This window comes from Moschus berezovskii, chromosome 15 (assembly GCF_049115385.1).
Source record: "Moschus berezovskii isolate FMDL1 chromosome 15, NW_MosBer_1.0, whole genome shotgun sequence".
NCBI lineage: Eukaryota > Metazoa > Chordata > Mammalia > Artiodactyla > Moschidae > Moschus > Moschus berezovskii.
The window spans coordinates 69216538-69232241 of record NC_142474.1 but is presented as its reverse complement, the minus strand read 5'-3'; the positions used below and the strand labels follow the sequence as shown (position 1 = coordinate 69232241).

The 15704-nt window shown below is 43.3% G+C and overlaps 1 protein-coding gene across 14 annotated transcripts in view; it reads left to right on the top strand.

Annotated features, from left to right (window-relative positions):
* CELF2 (CUGBP Elav-like family member 2) overlaps window positions 1-6018 on the top strand; it is a 577777-nt gene extending 571759 nt beyond the window's left edge. For 13 of the 14 annotated variants that reach the window (XM_088844197.1, XM_055427360.2, XM_088844198.1 and 10 more), the window contains one exon: window positions 679-6018. In XM_088844197.1, coding sequence (XP_088700323.1) covers window positions 679-806 — 128 coding nt within the window. In that variant the 3' untranslated portion in view covers window positions 807-6018. The remainder of the gene's footprint in view (window positions 1-678) is intronic. The other variant, XM_088844190.1, reaches the window with a different exon arrangement.
* The last annotated feature ends 9686 nt before the right edge of the window (window positions 6019-15704 follow it).

Genomic DNA, 15704 nt, shown 5'->3' with positions numbered 1-15704 from the left:
TTTTTATTTCTAAAAAAGAATTTTATTCTCCAAGAAACACTTGGGGATATACAAGGTAGCAATTTCCATTCTAGTGAATTCAGTGGAGCTTTGAAAATGGAAGTTGAGATAGAGAGAATGGCCCAGCATTTCCCCTGGGCCCCTAGGTTCCTCTCAGTAATAGCTCCAATTGGTAGAAATCAAGTACAAATTATTCTAGAGTTAATTCGCTGACCCCATCCTGTATCCGTGGAGAACTGGATGAAAACAGTCCAGGTCTTTGGCAGCACATCAGTTGCCTTCCCGTAATTGTCATGCCTTTAAACCTCACCTGGCTGGGGCCTGGAGCCCCTGGGGCCCTTCGAGGGCCCTGCATGCACTGATATACTGGAGACTCTTGGAGGATTCTAAGGGACTTAGACACAAACAGATTTGACTGGAATTAGTCAACAGACTAAACTGACTCACGACAGTGCTGTGTGAGTTTTAGCTTTCCGCGGAGGGCTGTGTTCTCATGACAGCCAGTCACCTCCACTGCTTCACAGTGGATGTTTCCAGTGCTGCCTCTAAACAGCACGACCGCAAACTGAGTAGGGCTGACCCGAGACTCCCACCTGCAGAAACGTTCTCCAGCCACCGTTCTCTGCTCTCCTGCCCCTCCATCCTGATTCCCGCCCTTCTTGCCCTCGTGTCTTCCAGGTTTTGTTAGCTACGACAATCCCGTGTCTGCGCAAGCTGCTATCCAGGCTATGAATGGCTTTCAGATTGGCATGAAACGCTTGAAGGTCCAGCTGAAGCGCTCCAAAAACGACAGCAAACCTTACTGATCCTCCCCCCAGAGGCTCCCTGCTCTTATTTTAGCTTTCTTAGGGTAAGTCCCACGAGCCAGCCTGGGCTCAACAGGAAAGGCAGAGGAGGACCACATTGCCAACTTTTACCAAGAGAGACGGTTATTTTTACAATAAGGCCTCCATTTCCCCTCCCGCCCCCCCCACCCAGTTCGCCATAACTAAACTCGGCTACCTTGTTTCTATCAAGTAAATCCTCCTCCACTTGTGCCACTGTATTCTCCTTTGTTTTGCAATTTGAATCTCCTTTAACCTTTATTGTTTTGTTTTGGGGGTTTTTTGCCTTTTTTTTTTTAAGAAAAACACATATACAATAAATGACATCTTGAGAATTTACAAGGCAAACAAAGGCTAACGTGCAATTCTAACTCTGAGACCCCTGTGCCCCAGAGCACTGCCTGGAGAATTCGCCCCTCCTGCCCACGCCCACCCCACAGGGGGGCGCCAGCTGTTTATAGAGGGTAAGGTGGTGGCATAGCGCCAGAGAAAAGCCAGGAGAAGCACTTAAAATTAACAACACAAAATGTCTTTCCACTACATTTGGTTTGTTTTAATAAGTAGTATTTTATTTTAGGGTTCAAAGAAACATGACATTTATTGGTCAGATTATTACACTGGTTGTCTATTTTGTTATTGTTTTAGTTTTTAGAAAGGATTAATGTAAAAAAAGATTTAGAGATCTGTTTCTTAAAGCTACAGGGTTTAAAAATTAAAAATGAGTGAAAATACTTGATGTTTCTTGAAAGATAAATTTAATAATAAATAAATAATACATAAATACATAAATAAAAAAGAAAGCCACAGGCCTGTAAATTTTATTTGTAAAAAAAGCATTTCTATTTTTGTACAAAATTTTTACTGCCTCAGAAATAATGGAAGCTATTTATTGCCTACTGTTAACTTATTGGGTACCTGAAGAGCAGTTCTCTGTGCTAGCTAGATTCTTCTGAAGTAGTCTCTAGAGGAATCATTCTAGGAACGGGCTTTTTTCACCGTTGAACCCTGGGCCTGAAGTTCATGCTTTATCCTCTCGGTGTTTGTATCTGTCTGACGATTTTGTTCGTAACCTCCATTACCTAGTTTACAGTTTGGTCGTCTGACTTTCCCGTCTGTTACATTCATTGGAACTGGACCCTCTTCTCCCCATCCCTTGCCAGTCCCTCACCCCAAAACACCCAGAATCCATCCCTTCTCCCTCTCCGGATGGATTCTCTTGGGTTCCATTGTGTTGTGGATAAAGAGTGTAAGAAATGCAAATTACGTGGATGGCTGGTAGACTCCCTAATGACCTAAGATTTGCATTAGTTTCTCTCCTGCACCCTGAAGAGTGATTTTGTTGCTGCTGCGTAGATTCTGTGTAACTTTTTACTCTCCCTGTTTTCTCCCTAGACATCTTCATGCCCGTTAGTTCACCGTTTGCCTAGCATGTCCCTGTGGCGTCTCAAAAAAGTTTCATCGTCCCGTCATTGTTTCTGATGTCTTTCTGACCTCACATCATATTTGGTTCTCCTACTGACCTTTGATCTAGTTTGACCTTTGAAATTTGCATGTGACCTCATCTAGCTATGAATTCTGGGAAGTCAATGTGAAAAACATTGCTGCATTCATGCAAGACTGAAATTTATTATTAGACAAATTAATTATAGAAAAAAACCTGTGGCAAAAATGTTTCTTTCTTATTTTTTCTTTCTTTTCATAAAACAGACTTGAAAGTATTATACAGGGATTGGCATTCTTCCCGGTCACTGGTAACAATAGCAATATGTGTCCAGGGACACAGAATGTTGGTTTCTAACAGACTACTTCCAAAAACAGTTTGAGAAAAAAACTGTCTGATTTTAAGTCTCTAGAGGTCTGTAATAGTTTTTACATTTTTCAGGCAGTGTAAAGTTTTTTGATAAGGCCATTTTAGGTGGCTCACTTTCTCATTAAGATATATATATAGAACCACTTTTTGTAGATTAGTATAAGAAAAATATTTACCCTGTTTTGGGGCAAATGCTACCTATTTGTGTCACCTTTTGCTGAACTGACTCACAGTTAGACAATCCATGGTTTAATGCACATGAAATTACCTATATTTTATACTGTTTCAATGTACAGGAGAAAGGTTACTGTAAACTGTGTTACGTTGGTGCTTCTGTGAATTAAGTTGTGGTTTCATCATGAGTCTTATGGTCTTAATGTTCTTTGTTGATAAGACAAGTTTAGAATTGGTTTACTTAAAACAAAAAAGAATTTCAAAAAAAAAGTTGTTTGCTTAAAAAAAACATTTCATGTGAGGGGGAAAAAAAACCTATTCCAGAATAAGTTTTGTGTTGGCTTGTAAAGCATTGATGTCATTTTTTTTTAAATTGTGGACTATTTAGATGTGTTTGTGTTCAGCAAAATGTGATTTTTTTTTTTCTTTTAAAGAAAAAAAGTGAAAATATATAGTGCCAAATTCCAAAGGTACTTCCTTCCTAGAGCTTCAGTGTGTTTCTTGTGAGAAGTAATTTGATAACATGGGTATTTTATTATGTGTTTTGTATAAATCCCTAATATTTAAAAAACAACAAAAAAAAAGGTTTAAAAGTTTGTTAACTTGCTATCCTGTGGTCTTGTTGCCTGAAATTGTTATTGTTTGTTATTTCTCTATGATGTTTTTTGTAAGACATTGTATAAGTGCCCATGTCTCACTTTTTAACCACTCTGCACATCAATGCTGTGACGGCAACCTCATAATGTATTTTCTTCATGATATATGGAAACCTCTAAGGTGAGAAAGTTTTGAACTTTTAACCCTTTCTACCCAGAGCTATCTGGAATGTTGATAACTTTTTATACTGTCATCATTTCTGTTTGTTTGGGGTGTTTCTAATTTGGATTTATTTTCTGCATATATCTTTCAGTTGTTTCTGTCTTTCCCACTTTTTTATCCTTTGGTTGAGATCCAAAAGAAAGGAAGAGAGTTTACGAGATAAACAGGAATGGTAGATAAGAGTCAAGCACCTAAATAAACCTTAAATTCAGTCTGCTTTTGAGGTCAGGTGAGCGGTATGTTCCAGTTTACAGTAACATCATGCACCTGTCCAGGTAAACCACTCTGTGATGATGGGGTAGTCTTTGGAGGGACTCTGCTTTCATTTCTTACTTATTCCCAAGGTAATGTTTCTTATCAGCCATTGTGCTGGGGATTGTCCGACCCCAGTGGATACCTCGGAATAAGCAACGTGTCTGGATTTAGACATTGACCATCCTTGCCCTGCCTTTTTGTTTCTTCTGAACTGAATGCATCTAAAGGGGACTGACCATTCAAGACAAACTCAGTGCTTCATCACAGTTACTGACCAAATACCCAGCACCAGTTCCTGCTGCCATTTTCTAAAGTGCCATATTTCTTTGACTTCATGTGAACAGGTCTCTTGCTGTCCTGACAAACCCCAAGTCATCCCTGCAACCCACTCAAACTCCTAGCTTTTTTGGAAGATTCTTTGTTTCGTAATGGAGTTCAGAAACTGCTGGCTCCACTTCCTCCCTCCATTTCCCACTGACCACCCTGTTTGGTTTATTGTATGTGTGGATGTGATAGCCCTGGGAGGGAAAGGACTAGCCTCTAATGATGCAAAAAAAAAAGTTTCCTTCTTACAGCACATGCACTTACAATGAAATGACCTGTATTATCCTCACACGTGTTTACTACTGCTGGGGCCTTCCTTCATCCTTCGAGGGCTATTTTGTACTTCCTGCAGCAAGCAGCTGAATAATAAAGGTTATCGCACATGTCTCTCGTATATACGATACGGTGGTAAAACAGCTACACATGTAAGAACACAAGACAACACCATCTGAATTCCTAGAGTGTTTCATCCAGAATCTCTCATCAACTATATACATAAACCTGAGACCATCTTCCCCCACGTCTTCACTGAAGCCAACAGTGCTCCAGTGCCCTCCCCTTCCCCCTCTCCCCCAGAGGAGCTGAGTGCACATGACGAGAGGCTCAGGGCAGGCACTTAGAGCTCAGTGTTTATTCCACAGGCAACCAAGACAGTACCGTTAGGGGGAAGGGCTTTTTTTTTTTTTTTTGGCATGTTTCATTGCTAAAAAGATAACCCTCCTCAAAGACAAGTTGTCCTTTTCTTCACTTTCTCTTTTAATATCAAAAGGAAAAAGCTGCAAGGGTGCGAAGGGCCTGTGCCAGAAGAAAACACACAGGGAAACTGCTTTTTTTTAAATCAAGTGTAGAGAATAGTCATTTTTAAACTGAATTAGAGAATTGCGATCAAATGGCAGTCCTCAAAGGCGTAACAAGTTCATCTTTCTTTCACCATAGGGGTTATAGTTCTTTGGCTTGTGCTACTCTGGATTCATTTTACTGTTTGTTTTTAATTATCTTAAGTGCTAATTAAGAAATAAAATTTTAAAAAAACCTGTAGTTTCATTACCTTTTTGAATAATGTCATACAAAAAAAATGTGTTTTTTTGTGCTGTGAAAATTGTTGTTTGTAGATTAATAATATCATTTTGTTTAGAATTACAAAATAGTTTTTAAATATTGTCTGAGAAAAGCCAAAGTTAATGCAACCTAGTGGAAAACTGTAAGACCATTTGAGTATTGTTTGTTTTATTGATGCATTTGGATTTTGTTGTTTGATGGAATTTGAGCCAAAAAAAAAAAAAATAACGCAGGCTTTCCTATTTCTACAACTGATTGTACTTCTGCATTTTGTACCAGTGGAACTTTTTATACTGGAGATTAAAAAAAATGGAAATTTTTGTGGCTTACTCTAGTGGGCCCCCTGACAATGACTGATTTCAAGTTTGATTTCTGGTTGATAGAAAGAAAGTTGCTTTTCTTTTGAGAATTAAAAACTTTGGCTTGATTTCTTTTTTCCCTTTGCTTATATCTAGCATTAGAATTTTGTCTTAAAATACAGCGGTAAGTTTCACTTTTTATTCTGTATTGTGCAGTTACACAATAAGGTAATTAGATTTAGAAGTACTCAGTCACTTTAAGTGGATAAATGTATTAGTTAAAACTTTAGGGGTTTGCTTTTTTGCTGTTTAGATCAAAGTTTTTTCTGATTCTTCTGTCCTCATTGTGAACATAACCGTGTAGTTGAAACAGTCAAACTTATTTTTGTAACGTATGTTATTGTGTGATGCAGTTTTTTGCTTCTGTCTCCAATATTAAACCATTTTCCTAATACTTGTTTCTCTCTCTGAGTGTTGTATTGTTGATAGTCATTGTATGTTGGTGATACATCTACACACCTCACTGTTTCACGTATCTGTTTTTTTCTATATGTTGTGTAAAAAGATACAGTCGATTCCACCTAAGTGAATATCTGATTTGGGGAAGGGGGAACTACACACCAGCCACCTCGGATTTATGTACAACAGCCTATTTTAACCACTGCTTCCAAGACTTATGTCTATGGTCCACCTACATAACTGCCTACAGAGTCGGATTTGCCAAGACCTTGTCCAGGCTTTTGACCACACTGGTACACTGCACTTGTGCTCTCCTCTGCTCTCTGCCCCCTTTCTTCTTCTCTTGATATGTGTACACAGTTCTTAACACTCAATAAAAATGACCGCCACTTTGCTGCATAACCTTAAGAAACGTCAGGAGAGAGGCAGCAGAGCTGGGGTTTCTTCTATCTACCCATGAGTCCAAAGGCCTATTATCACCATCAAACTCTTCTCAGAAACCAGATACATTTTTTTAAAAAGGTGAGCTCCTTAAGGGAAGAAAATAAACTTTACTTACCTGGTAAATAGATATGAAAGGCGTTAAACTTAAATCCATGCATTGCCATCAATCAATAGATATGTGTAGAAAAGTAAATTTTTAAAGAGCTAGCTGAATCCAGGAACAGCTTTAATTATTAAAACTAATGGAAGAGAAATACTTGCAAGGGCTCAAATGGAAGTTCTACTCAATCCGGTCGGGTGGGAGGGAGAAAGGTAAAGCTTCTCATGTCCAATTCTTCATAATACATTATCCATTTCTACATGAAAACCAAGAATGCCATATACATCCACACACTCCCTCCTGAAAGTGTATACTTTGTAGAAAGTCTTGTCCCCCACCATCGCCCAACCCCAGGTAGAAAACTACAGAAAAAACCATTCCTTGTATGCCCTTGAAAGCTGAAGCCACAGACCCTCCTCCCTTTCTGCCCATCTCTTCTGCTCAGGAATCTGATTGCTCTCCAAGTGCTCTTACAAGATTCCACTGACGTCTGCTCCCTGTCTGATCTCTCCCTCCAACTCTTCAGACACACAAGCTCTTGTCTGACTCAGGCCACCCGGCACCAGCAGCCATGCCCTGGCTGCCAATGAGATCCTCCCTGCAGGTGCTCAGGCCCCTCGCCCTCCGGTTTTGGCAGCCCCTCTGAGCCCTAGCCTCTCTTTTCTAGTTGGCGGCACAGCACAGAGGGGCTGGGTGAGGCAGAGGCAGTTTCCCACATAGGCTGAACACCTCAGGGAAGTAGCCTCCACTAGCTCCAGACCCGCACAGATGGGAGCTGACTTCCTGCCAATACTTCTGCTTTAAACCTCATCAGAGCCTTCATGAGTTTGCCTCTGAAAACCCACCGCTTACATTAGTGGGGAAGAGTGCTAAGGGTGTGGTTTCTTTCTCGTAAATACTTTTGCAGGGGTGGAGGGTGTGAGGGAGGGGAGAAGGGTGTAAAGAGGGTGATCAACTCTTTCCAAGATGCGAGTGTTTACTTTTTCAATAAGTCATACAAGTATCTACATCCACCATTTGGCACAAGGCAAAATACTCATGCTAAGTAAAAGAATGGATAAACAATCATTCTCCAAAGAAGCGGACAAAAATGCTAGCTCCCTTAAGCACATATGATGTAAAGCTGGTCCCTGCTTAAATTCACACTTACCCTCTTGATTCTGTAAAACACCACTGCAGTGTCAGCAAGGCGTCTTTGCCTGCCATGCACAGACTGCACTGGGAAATGACAGACCTGTCAACGTTGACTCTGCTGACAGAAGTCACACGTCTGCACGGCCCACAGCAGTTCTGAGCAGTCTCGGGCGGGCACTCTGAGCTGGCGGGCTAGGAAACACAGTGAACACTAATGTACTGTGAATCGTTCCTGATAAGTGAATAAAAACATTGTGACCAAACAATCAGCTTATTCACTTATCAGGAATCGACTGTTCTGCTAATTCGCTGTTTTTGTTTTTCATCTCTGTTGTAGCTCACTATTTCTGCTGTGTTCTGTTTTCTCCTCTCATGCTTGGGCAAAATCACTGGGAATATTATCTTCATGTGACCATGAAACGTTTATATCGAGTGAAAATGATATCTTAACAAAATCTATGCACTTGCTATCAGGAACACAATACTGGATGTGTCTTATATATATTGAACTATATAGTACTCGATTTCTTAAATAAAGCTTAAGAAAGGATTCTGTTGTGTGTAAAGTTAATGTTAACTATTTTTCAAAGCAGTGTTTCTAAGGGGTATTTTTGTTCTTTTCTGTCTTGAGTGATACAGGATATTTTTCATTAAAATTATAATCACTGGCTTTATGACTTAATATTTAATAAGTTGACCTTGGAAACAAAATGGAGTGGGGTGGGGGGAGTTCTTCCGAGTGTATTTTAGCAAGAGACAGCTGGAAAACCATTCCCTTACTGGTGGCCGTGGCAAATCTGGGGCAGCAGAAGAAAGCAATCCCTTCACCACCAAGAGACCCCTGGAAAGCATCCAGAATCTGCCCTGACCTAGAAAACCCCACTGCCTTTCTGAATGTGATCTCTTTAGGCTCAGAAGAAAAGGGACGAAAAAGAAAGGCAGATCCAAGAATACGGCTGGTTGGCATCAATGCTTTTCCAAAATGAGATGACACTAAAACCATACCCTGCTGGAGAGCAATGGTGGGTCTATTCAGGACTGCAAAATGAAAGAAAGCAAGAGAAGGGGTTTGATCACTCAGGATGAGAAGGGTAACATTTCAAAGTGACATGTGAGAGAGACATCCTATAACAGTTGCAAAGCTTAAATGGGAGGCCTGCTGCTCGGCCCTTTGAAGGAATATTTTTGATATTTTTCCTGTGGGCCATAAGTCTGAACAGAATGGCATTTTCTGTTGGATTTTCTTTTTTGCTTTGAGGTTTTGTGTTAGATTTGTTTTTCTTGCTTAGTGTTTGATTCGAAGAAAAAGTCCTAAACTTCTACCTGCAGAATGGCACAGGCATGCTAATCCTTTATAAAGGAAACCTTATTCATCCCCGATAATGAGGGACAGAGACAGCACAGTCAATGAAAATCCCCAGATCATCCAAAATTCTTCCAGTCTCTGCCTCCTCCCACCCTAAACCTCCAATTCATATTTGTGACCAAAACCAAAATTTCCAGTGAAAGTGAGAGATCAGAGAAACAGTCATGGGTACCAAAGTCCCAGGGCCAAAGTTGATGCACTTGCTGGAGCTCATGCAGTTTAAGGCTGAGGCAGAGATTCTGTTTTTAAAAAGGTTTAACATTTTGAAAACCATTGGTCTACATGAACTGGTCTCGGGTGTTGAAGAATGGGTGGCCTTCAGCATCAGTCTCATAGCTAGAAAGCATCCTCTTTATGAAAAAGGACACATCCAAGGCAATAATGGGAAGACAGGCTCTGAGTCTCAGGGAAGAAAGGATGAACACCAATATATGCCCCTCTTGAGCCTGCAGCCCCAATTCCATCGTCCCTGCTCCAGAACTCACCAGCCAAGAGCTGCGTACTGGAGACCAGCTCAGAGCAACGGCATGAGGGTCTGTCAGGTGGGAGCTGCTTTAGGGGGAAGGCATCATTTCTCTGAAACTTTACTGGCAGCAAAGCCACATGGCACCAACTTCTGCCTGCCCACATCTGAAGGATGTTTTTACAAATAAAAACTATATGTACATTACATACATATATAAGACATGGCCTGTGATCTGCAACTGATCAATTATAGTTAAAGCCCCAAATAACAATCCCCAGTTCTGAGATGTGAGGTGGCCCCTCAGTCTGGAAGCTGGTTAGCAAGGTGGAAAACGTGTCTAGGTGCCCTCTGGAGCCACATGCCTCTGTGGGGATGCCAGCACCAGCACCTGGCACGCGTGTAGCCTCTCCAAGTCTTCCTCACTGGCAAAACTGATGCAAGAATAATACCAAGTGCAGAGGGCTGTTAGAAGGATTAACTAAGCCAAGATTTACAAAACACTTGTGATAAGGGTCCATCCTGTTGTAAGTACTCAGTAAGGCCAACCAGTTAACAGTGGCTGTGCACTAACAAGGCCCATTGTAAGAAACTGTACACGAGAGGCAGGCCCTCCCCTTAGGCTGCCCTAAGCCAGGGGTAACAGCTAACTCCATTCTCAGAAGAGGAAACATTCCTCACTCGAATCCACCCCTTCCTACCTTTAAGTATTATACTTATGCACCTCTTACCCAAAAGAAAAGCCTAGCTTTCCAGTTTAGGTCCTAGGTGGGAATGACAAGATCACCTGGAGATATGCCTGTAGCAAGCCTTCCAAGGCACGTGTCCTCAGTTGCGGCACCAGAGCCAGTATGTCTCTGAGCACCTCAGGAAGAGCAGGGACAGGGCTCAGAAGCCTGGATGAGGCCAAGCACAGAGCCCTCTAGACCACTTCACCCCACCCCAGCTTAACTGCTTCTGTTTGTTTTGATTACCGGTGATCCAAGTAGATTTTATTTAGAAACACAGTTTTGCTACTAAAAGCACAAAGATTAAGACTCACTGCTCTAGCTGGGGGCAGTCCTAAGAGAGGGCCACTATCACTTAAGCTCTGTGACATGTATCTGTTGTCTTCGGAATTGGTCTCTCCTCCCTCTCCCTTCCTCATCTCTCTACTGCTTCTGTGTTCCCATAGTCCACTGTCTGACCGTCATGACGTTCACTATTTACTGTGTGCTATTTACGTGTTGCTAGACTGCGAGCTGTGAAGGCGGTGGCTATGTCTCATTCATATCTGTATGCCCAGTGCCTCCACACAGTGCCTGCCATACAGTCAGTGTTCAGAACCACCAGGTGGACGTCCGGACAGGTGAACGGATGAATGCAGCAGGTGGTCTTGCTAGGGCTGGGAGAAGCATTTCTTATTAAGCGGACAACTCAGGAGAAGTCTGATTACGGTCTGGGATGAGGATGGTGGAAACTGGTGGTGGAAGTCAGGAGCCACTGTGGGAGGCCTGGGGCACAGATGGGGGCAAGGAACACTCATCTGCTTGTGCATCCCAAATACACAGGTTCTGCCTTGTTGCCACAGAGCTCATCAGCTACTCGGTCCTGACTAGAAGGACATTCCTGTAATTAGGTCAAACTCCTTGAGTAGTACTGTCAGCTTTTCCTAAGCTAAATTTTGAACCCTATCAGCAACACTTTTTAATCTAGGGACTATCCCTAGATGTTTAATATTGAAGAGATCAGACCACTGAACCGAGTACAATTCAATAGAAAGCTGTGAGTAAAGGCACTGAATGCCAAGGCACTCTTGAGAAGCAGTCAGCACCCTTTCACCCTCTCAGCTGCAGCCACTGTTCAACCTGCCAGGTTAGGCCTGGAGCTGGAGGGGGCCACACCAGCCCACAAGCAGCACAGCACAACTGACTCATCAAAACAGCCCTGAAGGCAGGCAGTCCATGCTGCTGCCCAGATGCTGTGTGGCTCCAGGCATCCAGGAAATGCACGTGAGTCTACGTGATGTATCCCAACTTGTCAACAGCTACCACAAAGGCAGAGCACAATCCACTCATCAGTCACTTGTTCAAAAGACAGGTATTAAGCAGCTACCCCATGTGAGAGGCACTCAGGCCAGCACGGGTAGTACAAAGAGAAGTAGTCCATGGCCCTGCTTCCAGGAGTCTGCCTTGATTGTCATATCTGCCAAGTAAGAAGAAACTCTTCAAAGCAGCAAGAGTAGATGTCCAAACACAACACTCTCTCCCCACAATGGACACTGTGTCACCACAGTATCCTGCAGGGTTATTAGAGACTGAAGATCCACAGACTAGCCCTTCACTGAGCTCAGTGCTATTCAGACACAGTGTCTTCCTGGCTAGAGCTTAAAGGTCTGTCCTGGAGGAGAACGAAATACAGCGGGTGATGGGGGTGGAAGAGCTGGAAGGGTCTTCTCAATACCAACGTCTCTACCCAGGCCAGAGCTGAGCAAAGTGGTCCTGTGTGCTCAAGAGTCATTTCCCAAACTGGCCACCTGTGGCACACTCTTACTCTACCAAATGTGTTCCATCCAATAACTTCAACTCTTTACAAACTATAACCTGAAACAAATGGGAGCCTTCCCATCAAGGAGTACAATGAGGTGGGGAGGGGCTTGGTAAGGGGAGAAGGGCCCTGGAGGGAATGAGGGATGGAGTTACGGCCTCAAAAAAACTACTGCAGAGCTGATGGTGGAGTCACCATCTACCTAGTGCTCCAGAGCCCAAGCCCATAAGCTTGCTTTCCACCCAGTTCCCACCTCTTCATCCTCCCGTGAGTTTGTTCCACCACCCAGGCACCCCATTCATTTTCTCCTACAGGGCAAAGTATACCCCTATTCCTAGTATCAGCTTCAGTCCAGTCACATGTTGTATAGAATAAACCTGGAAGGAAACACTGAGGACTCTGTCACTGAAGTATATGATAGGAGTGTCATCACCAGGAAGGTGACATAGGTCTACTGACTTCACTCCCCTTAACAAGAACAGCTAACAACTACAGCGGTCAAGACACCACTGAGAGAATCCTAGAACAGGGTGGTGGGGCTGAAGCACCCCACTCCCCACCACCACACAGACAAGACAGACTGCCACAGAAGAGTAGGAGGGGCAGCCACACCCTGACCACACTGCCCCAGAGCAGCACAGCACCATGCCAAGAGCTCTTCCCTGAGCCTCCAGCTCCTCCAGTGGGAAAGGGAACCCGGGGTGACGTCCAGCCCCCCAGCACAGGAGCCCCAACTCTAGCTCCACTCCACAGGAACCATGGGAATCTGTGAGGCTCAATCACTGGGAATCCGGTCATGATGAAGAAGTAGGGAGAGGCTTCAACAACCAGCCCTTGAGCCCTGGCAAACTGAGTTCTCACCTGCAGAGCCTAAGTCGTAGCCCCCACTAGTTGGGTCGTGTAGAGTGACCAGAGAATTGGGCAGGGTGCTGATCTGCCCAATCCAGGGCCTCAAATAGGCTGGGCTGGCTCTGGAGCCTGGGCTGCTCACACCCAAGCAGTAGAGCTGAGTCTGCCTGCTCAGAGAATGGCCCTCACCCCCACAAACCCCAAACCAGAAACTCTGTTTTGGAAAATTTGGGAGTCGCCTAAAGTGGGCCCACTCAGCTCCACCCAGGCCGGAGAGCTGAGTCATAGCCCATATATTGCAGAACATAACCCCAGCCCCACCTGACAGAAAGAGCTGTGAGAACACCTGGAACTTGCTGTATAACCCAGCAACGCTCAAGCCAAGAGGCAGGTAGGCAGAGCTGCTCACCCCTAAAGCAAAGCCAGTGACCCTGTTCAGCCAGAGGACCACCTGGGACAGAGGTAAGCTTGAGCCGAGACCCCAAACAGCCTGAGTGGTGCTGGAGCTGCTTCTTCTGTGCCCAGGCAGAGACACTTTCATAGCCCCAGTTATAACTGAATACAGCCATCAACCTGCTAGACAGGAGAGTCTTACCAGAGCACACAGAAGCTGCACAGGCCATCCAACAGCCCTACTTACAATGACACTTGCCCAGAAAGCTGTGGCTTTTCCTGTATGCAGAGGAAAGCCTGTGGCATCATCTGACCAGAATGTTCAGTGTACATTCTTGCCTGATTCTGGTCCTCAAATTGCAGAGAAGCTAATTCTTAGCCCCACCTACAGCTGAGTGTAGTAGCCAATCCTGACCATCTAGTAAGCCTGACCAGAGAACCCAGGCAACCACAAAGCCCATCCTACAGCCTCACTTGGACAGAGAACAAGCTAGTGTTTCCATCCAGCTGCTCCCAGCGAGTGCTCATCCCATCTAACAGCTTAAAGAGTTACTGCACCAAAATCAGACTTGTATCAGGCGCCACCTGTCCAAGGACATGTGCCCAGAAACCCAAAATGAGCTAATAGTAAAAACTATCTCTACCAAAGCAAACCTGCAAAGTCTGGAAGAGAAGACCCCTTACTCAAACTGCACAGACATCAATGTAAGGAATCAAGGATTATAAAAAATCAGGAAAATATGACACTATCAAAAGTAATTAATAAAGTTCAAATAACTGACCCTAAAAAAATAAAGACCTATGAACTGTCAAAGAGTTCAGAATAATCCCCCTCAAGAAGTTTAGTGAAATACAAGGAAATAAAAACAACTAAATGACATTAAGAAAATGTTGAACAAAATAAGTTAACAAAATGAGAAATGCAACAGAGAAATAGAAACCATCTAAAAAGATGAAATACACAAACTTTGTTTTTTGGGCTCCAAAATCACTGCAGATGCTGATTGCAGCCATGAAATTAAAAGACGCTTGCTCCTTGGAAGGAAAGTTATGACCAACCTTGATAGTATATTAAAAAGCAGAGACATTACTTTGCCAACCAAGGTCCGTCTAGTCAAGGCAATGGTTTTTCCCGTGGTCAGGTATGGATGTGAGAGTTGGACTGTGAAGAAGGCTGATCGCCGAAGAATCGATGCTTTTGAACTGTGGTGTTGGAGAAGACTCTTGAGAGTCCCTTATACTGCAAGGAGATCCAACCAGTCCATTCTAAAGGAGATCAATCCTGGATGTTCATTGGAGGGACTGATGCTAAAGCTGAAACTGCAATACTTTGGCCACCTCATGCGATGAGTTGACTCACTGGAAAAGACTCTGATGCTGGGAAAGGTTGGGGGCGGGAGGAGAAGGGGACGACGGAGAATGAGATGGCTGGATGGCATCACCGACTCTGTGGACATGAGTTTGAGTGTACTCCGGGAGTTGGTGATGGACAGGGAGGCCTGGCGTGCTGTGATTCATGGGGTCGCGGAGAGTCGGACACGACTGAGCGACTGAACTGAACTGAACTGAACTAGAGCTGAAAAATACAAAACTGTCTGAGGCATTCAACAGAGAGTTTCAAAAGCAGACTCAACCATGCAGAAAAAAAGAATCAATGACCTGAAAGACAGAATATGTGAAATTATCCAGTCAGAGAAAAAAGAATGGAAAAGAGTGAAGAAAGCTTATGGGACACAATGAAAAGAAACAATATTCACATTGTAGGAATTCCAGAAGAGAAAGAGACAGAAGGTATGTTGAAAGCAAAAAATATATATTTTCTTTAAAAAGTTGTACTTAAAGGAAAAAAAAAAAAACTTCCCAAAACTGGGGTGAAAGCTACACATCCAGATACAAGAAGTCCAAACTATCCCAAACAGGGTGAATCCAAAGAGAGCTACACCAATACATACTATGATTACACTGTCAAAAGTCAAAGACAAAAGATGATCATTAATAGCAGTAAGAAAAAAGAAGTTATGTAAGAGAGAACCCCATAAGACTATCAGCAGATATTCTCAGCAGATACTTTTCAGGACAGAAAAGATACAGAATGGCTTAAAAACAGAAAAATCCAATGATACAAGAGACTCATTTTAGCTTTAAAGACACACAGAGACTGAGCATGATTGGATAGGAAAAGATTATTTCAAGCAAAGCATAAGCAAGTCAAACCAAGGGTACATGTGTGCTCAGTTGCTTCAGTCATGTCCGAGTCTTTGTGACTCTGTGGGCTGTTCCCCACCAGACTCCTCTTTCCATGGTATTCTCCAGGCAAGAATACTGGAGTGGGCTGCCATGCCCTCCTCTAGGAGATCTTCCTGACCCAGGGATCGAAATCACATCTTCCTTCATCTCCTACATTGC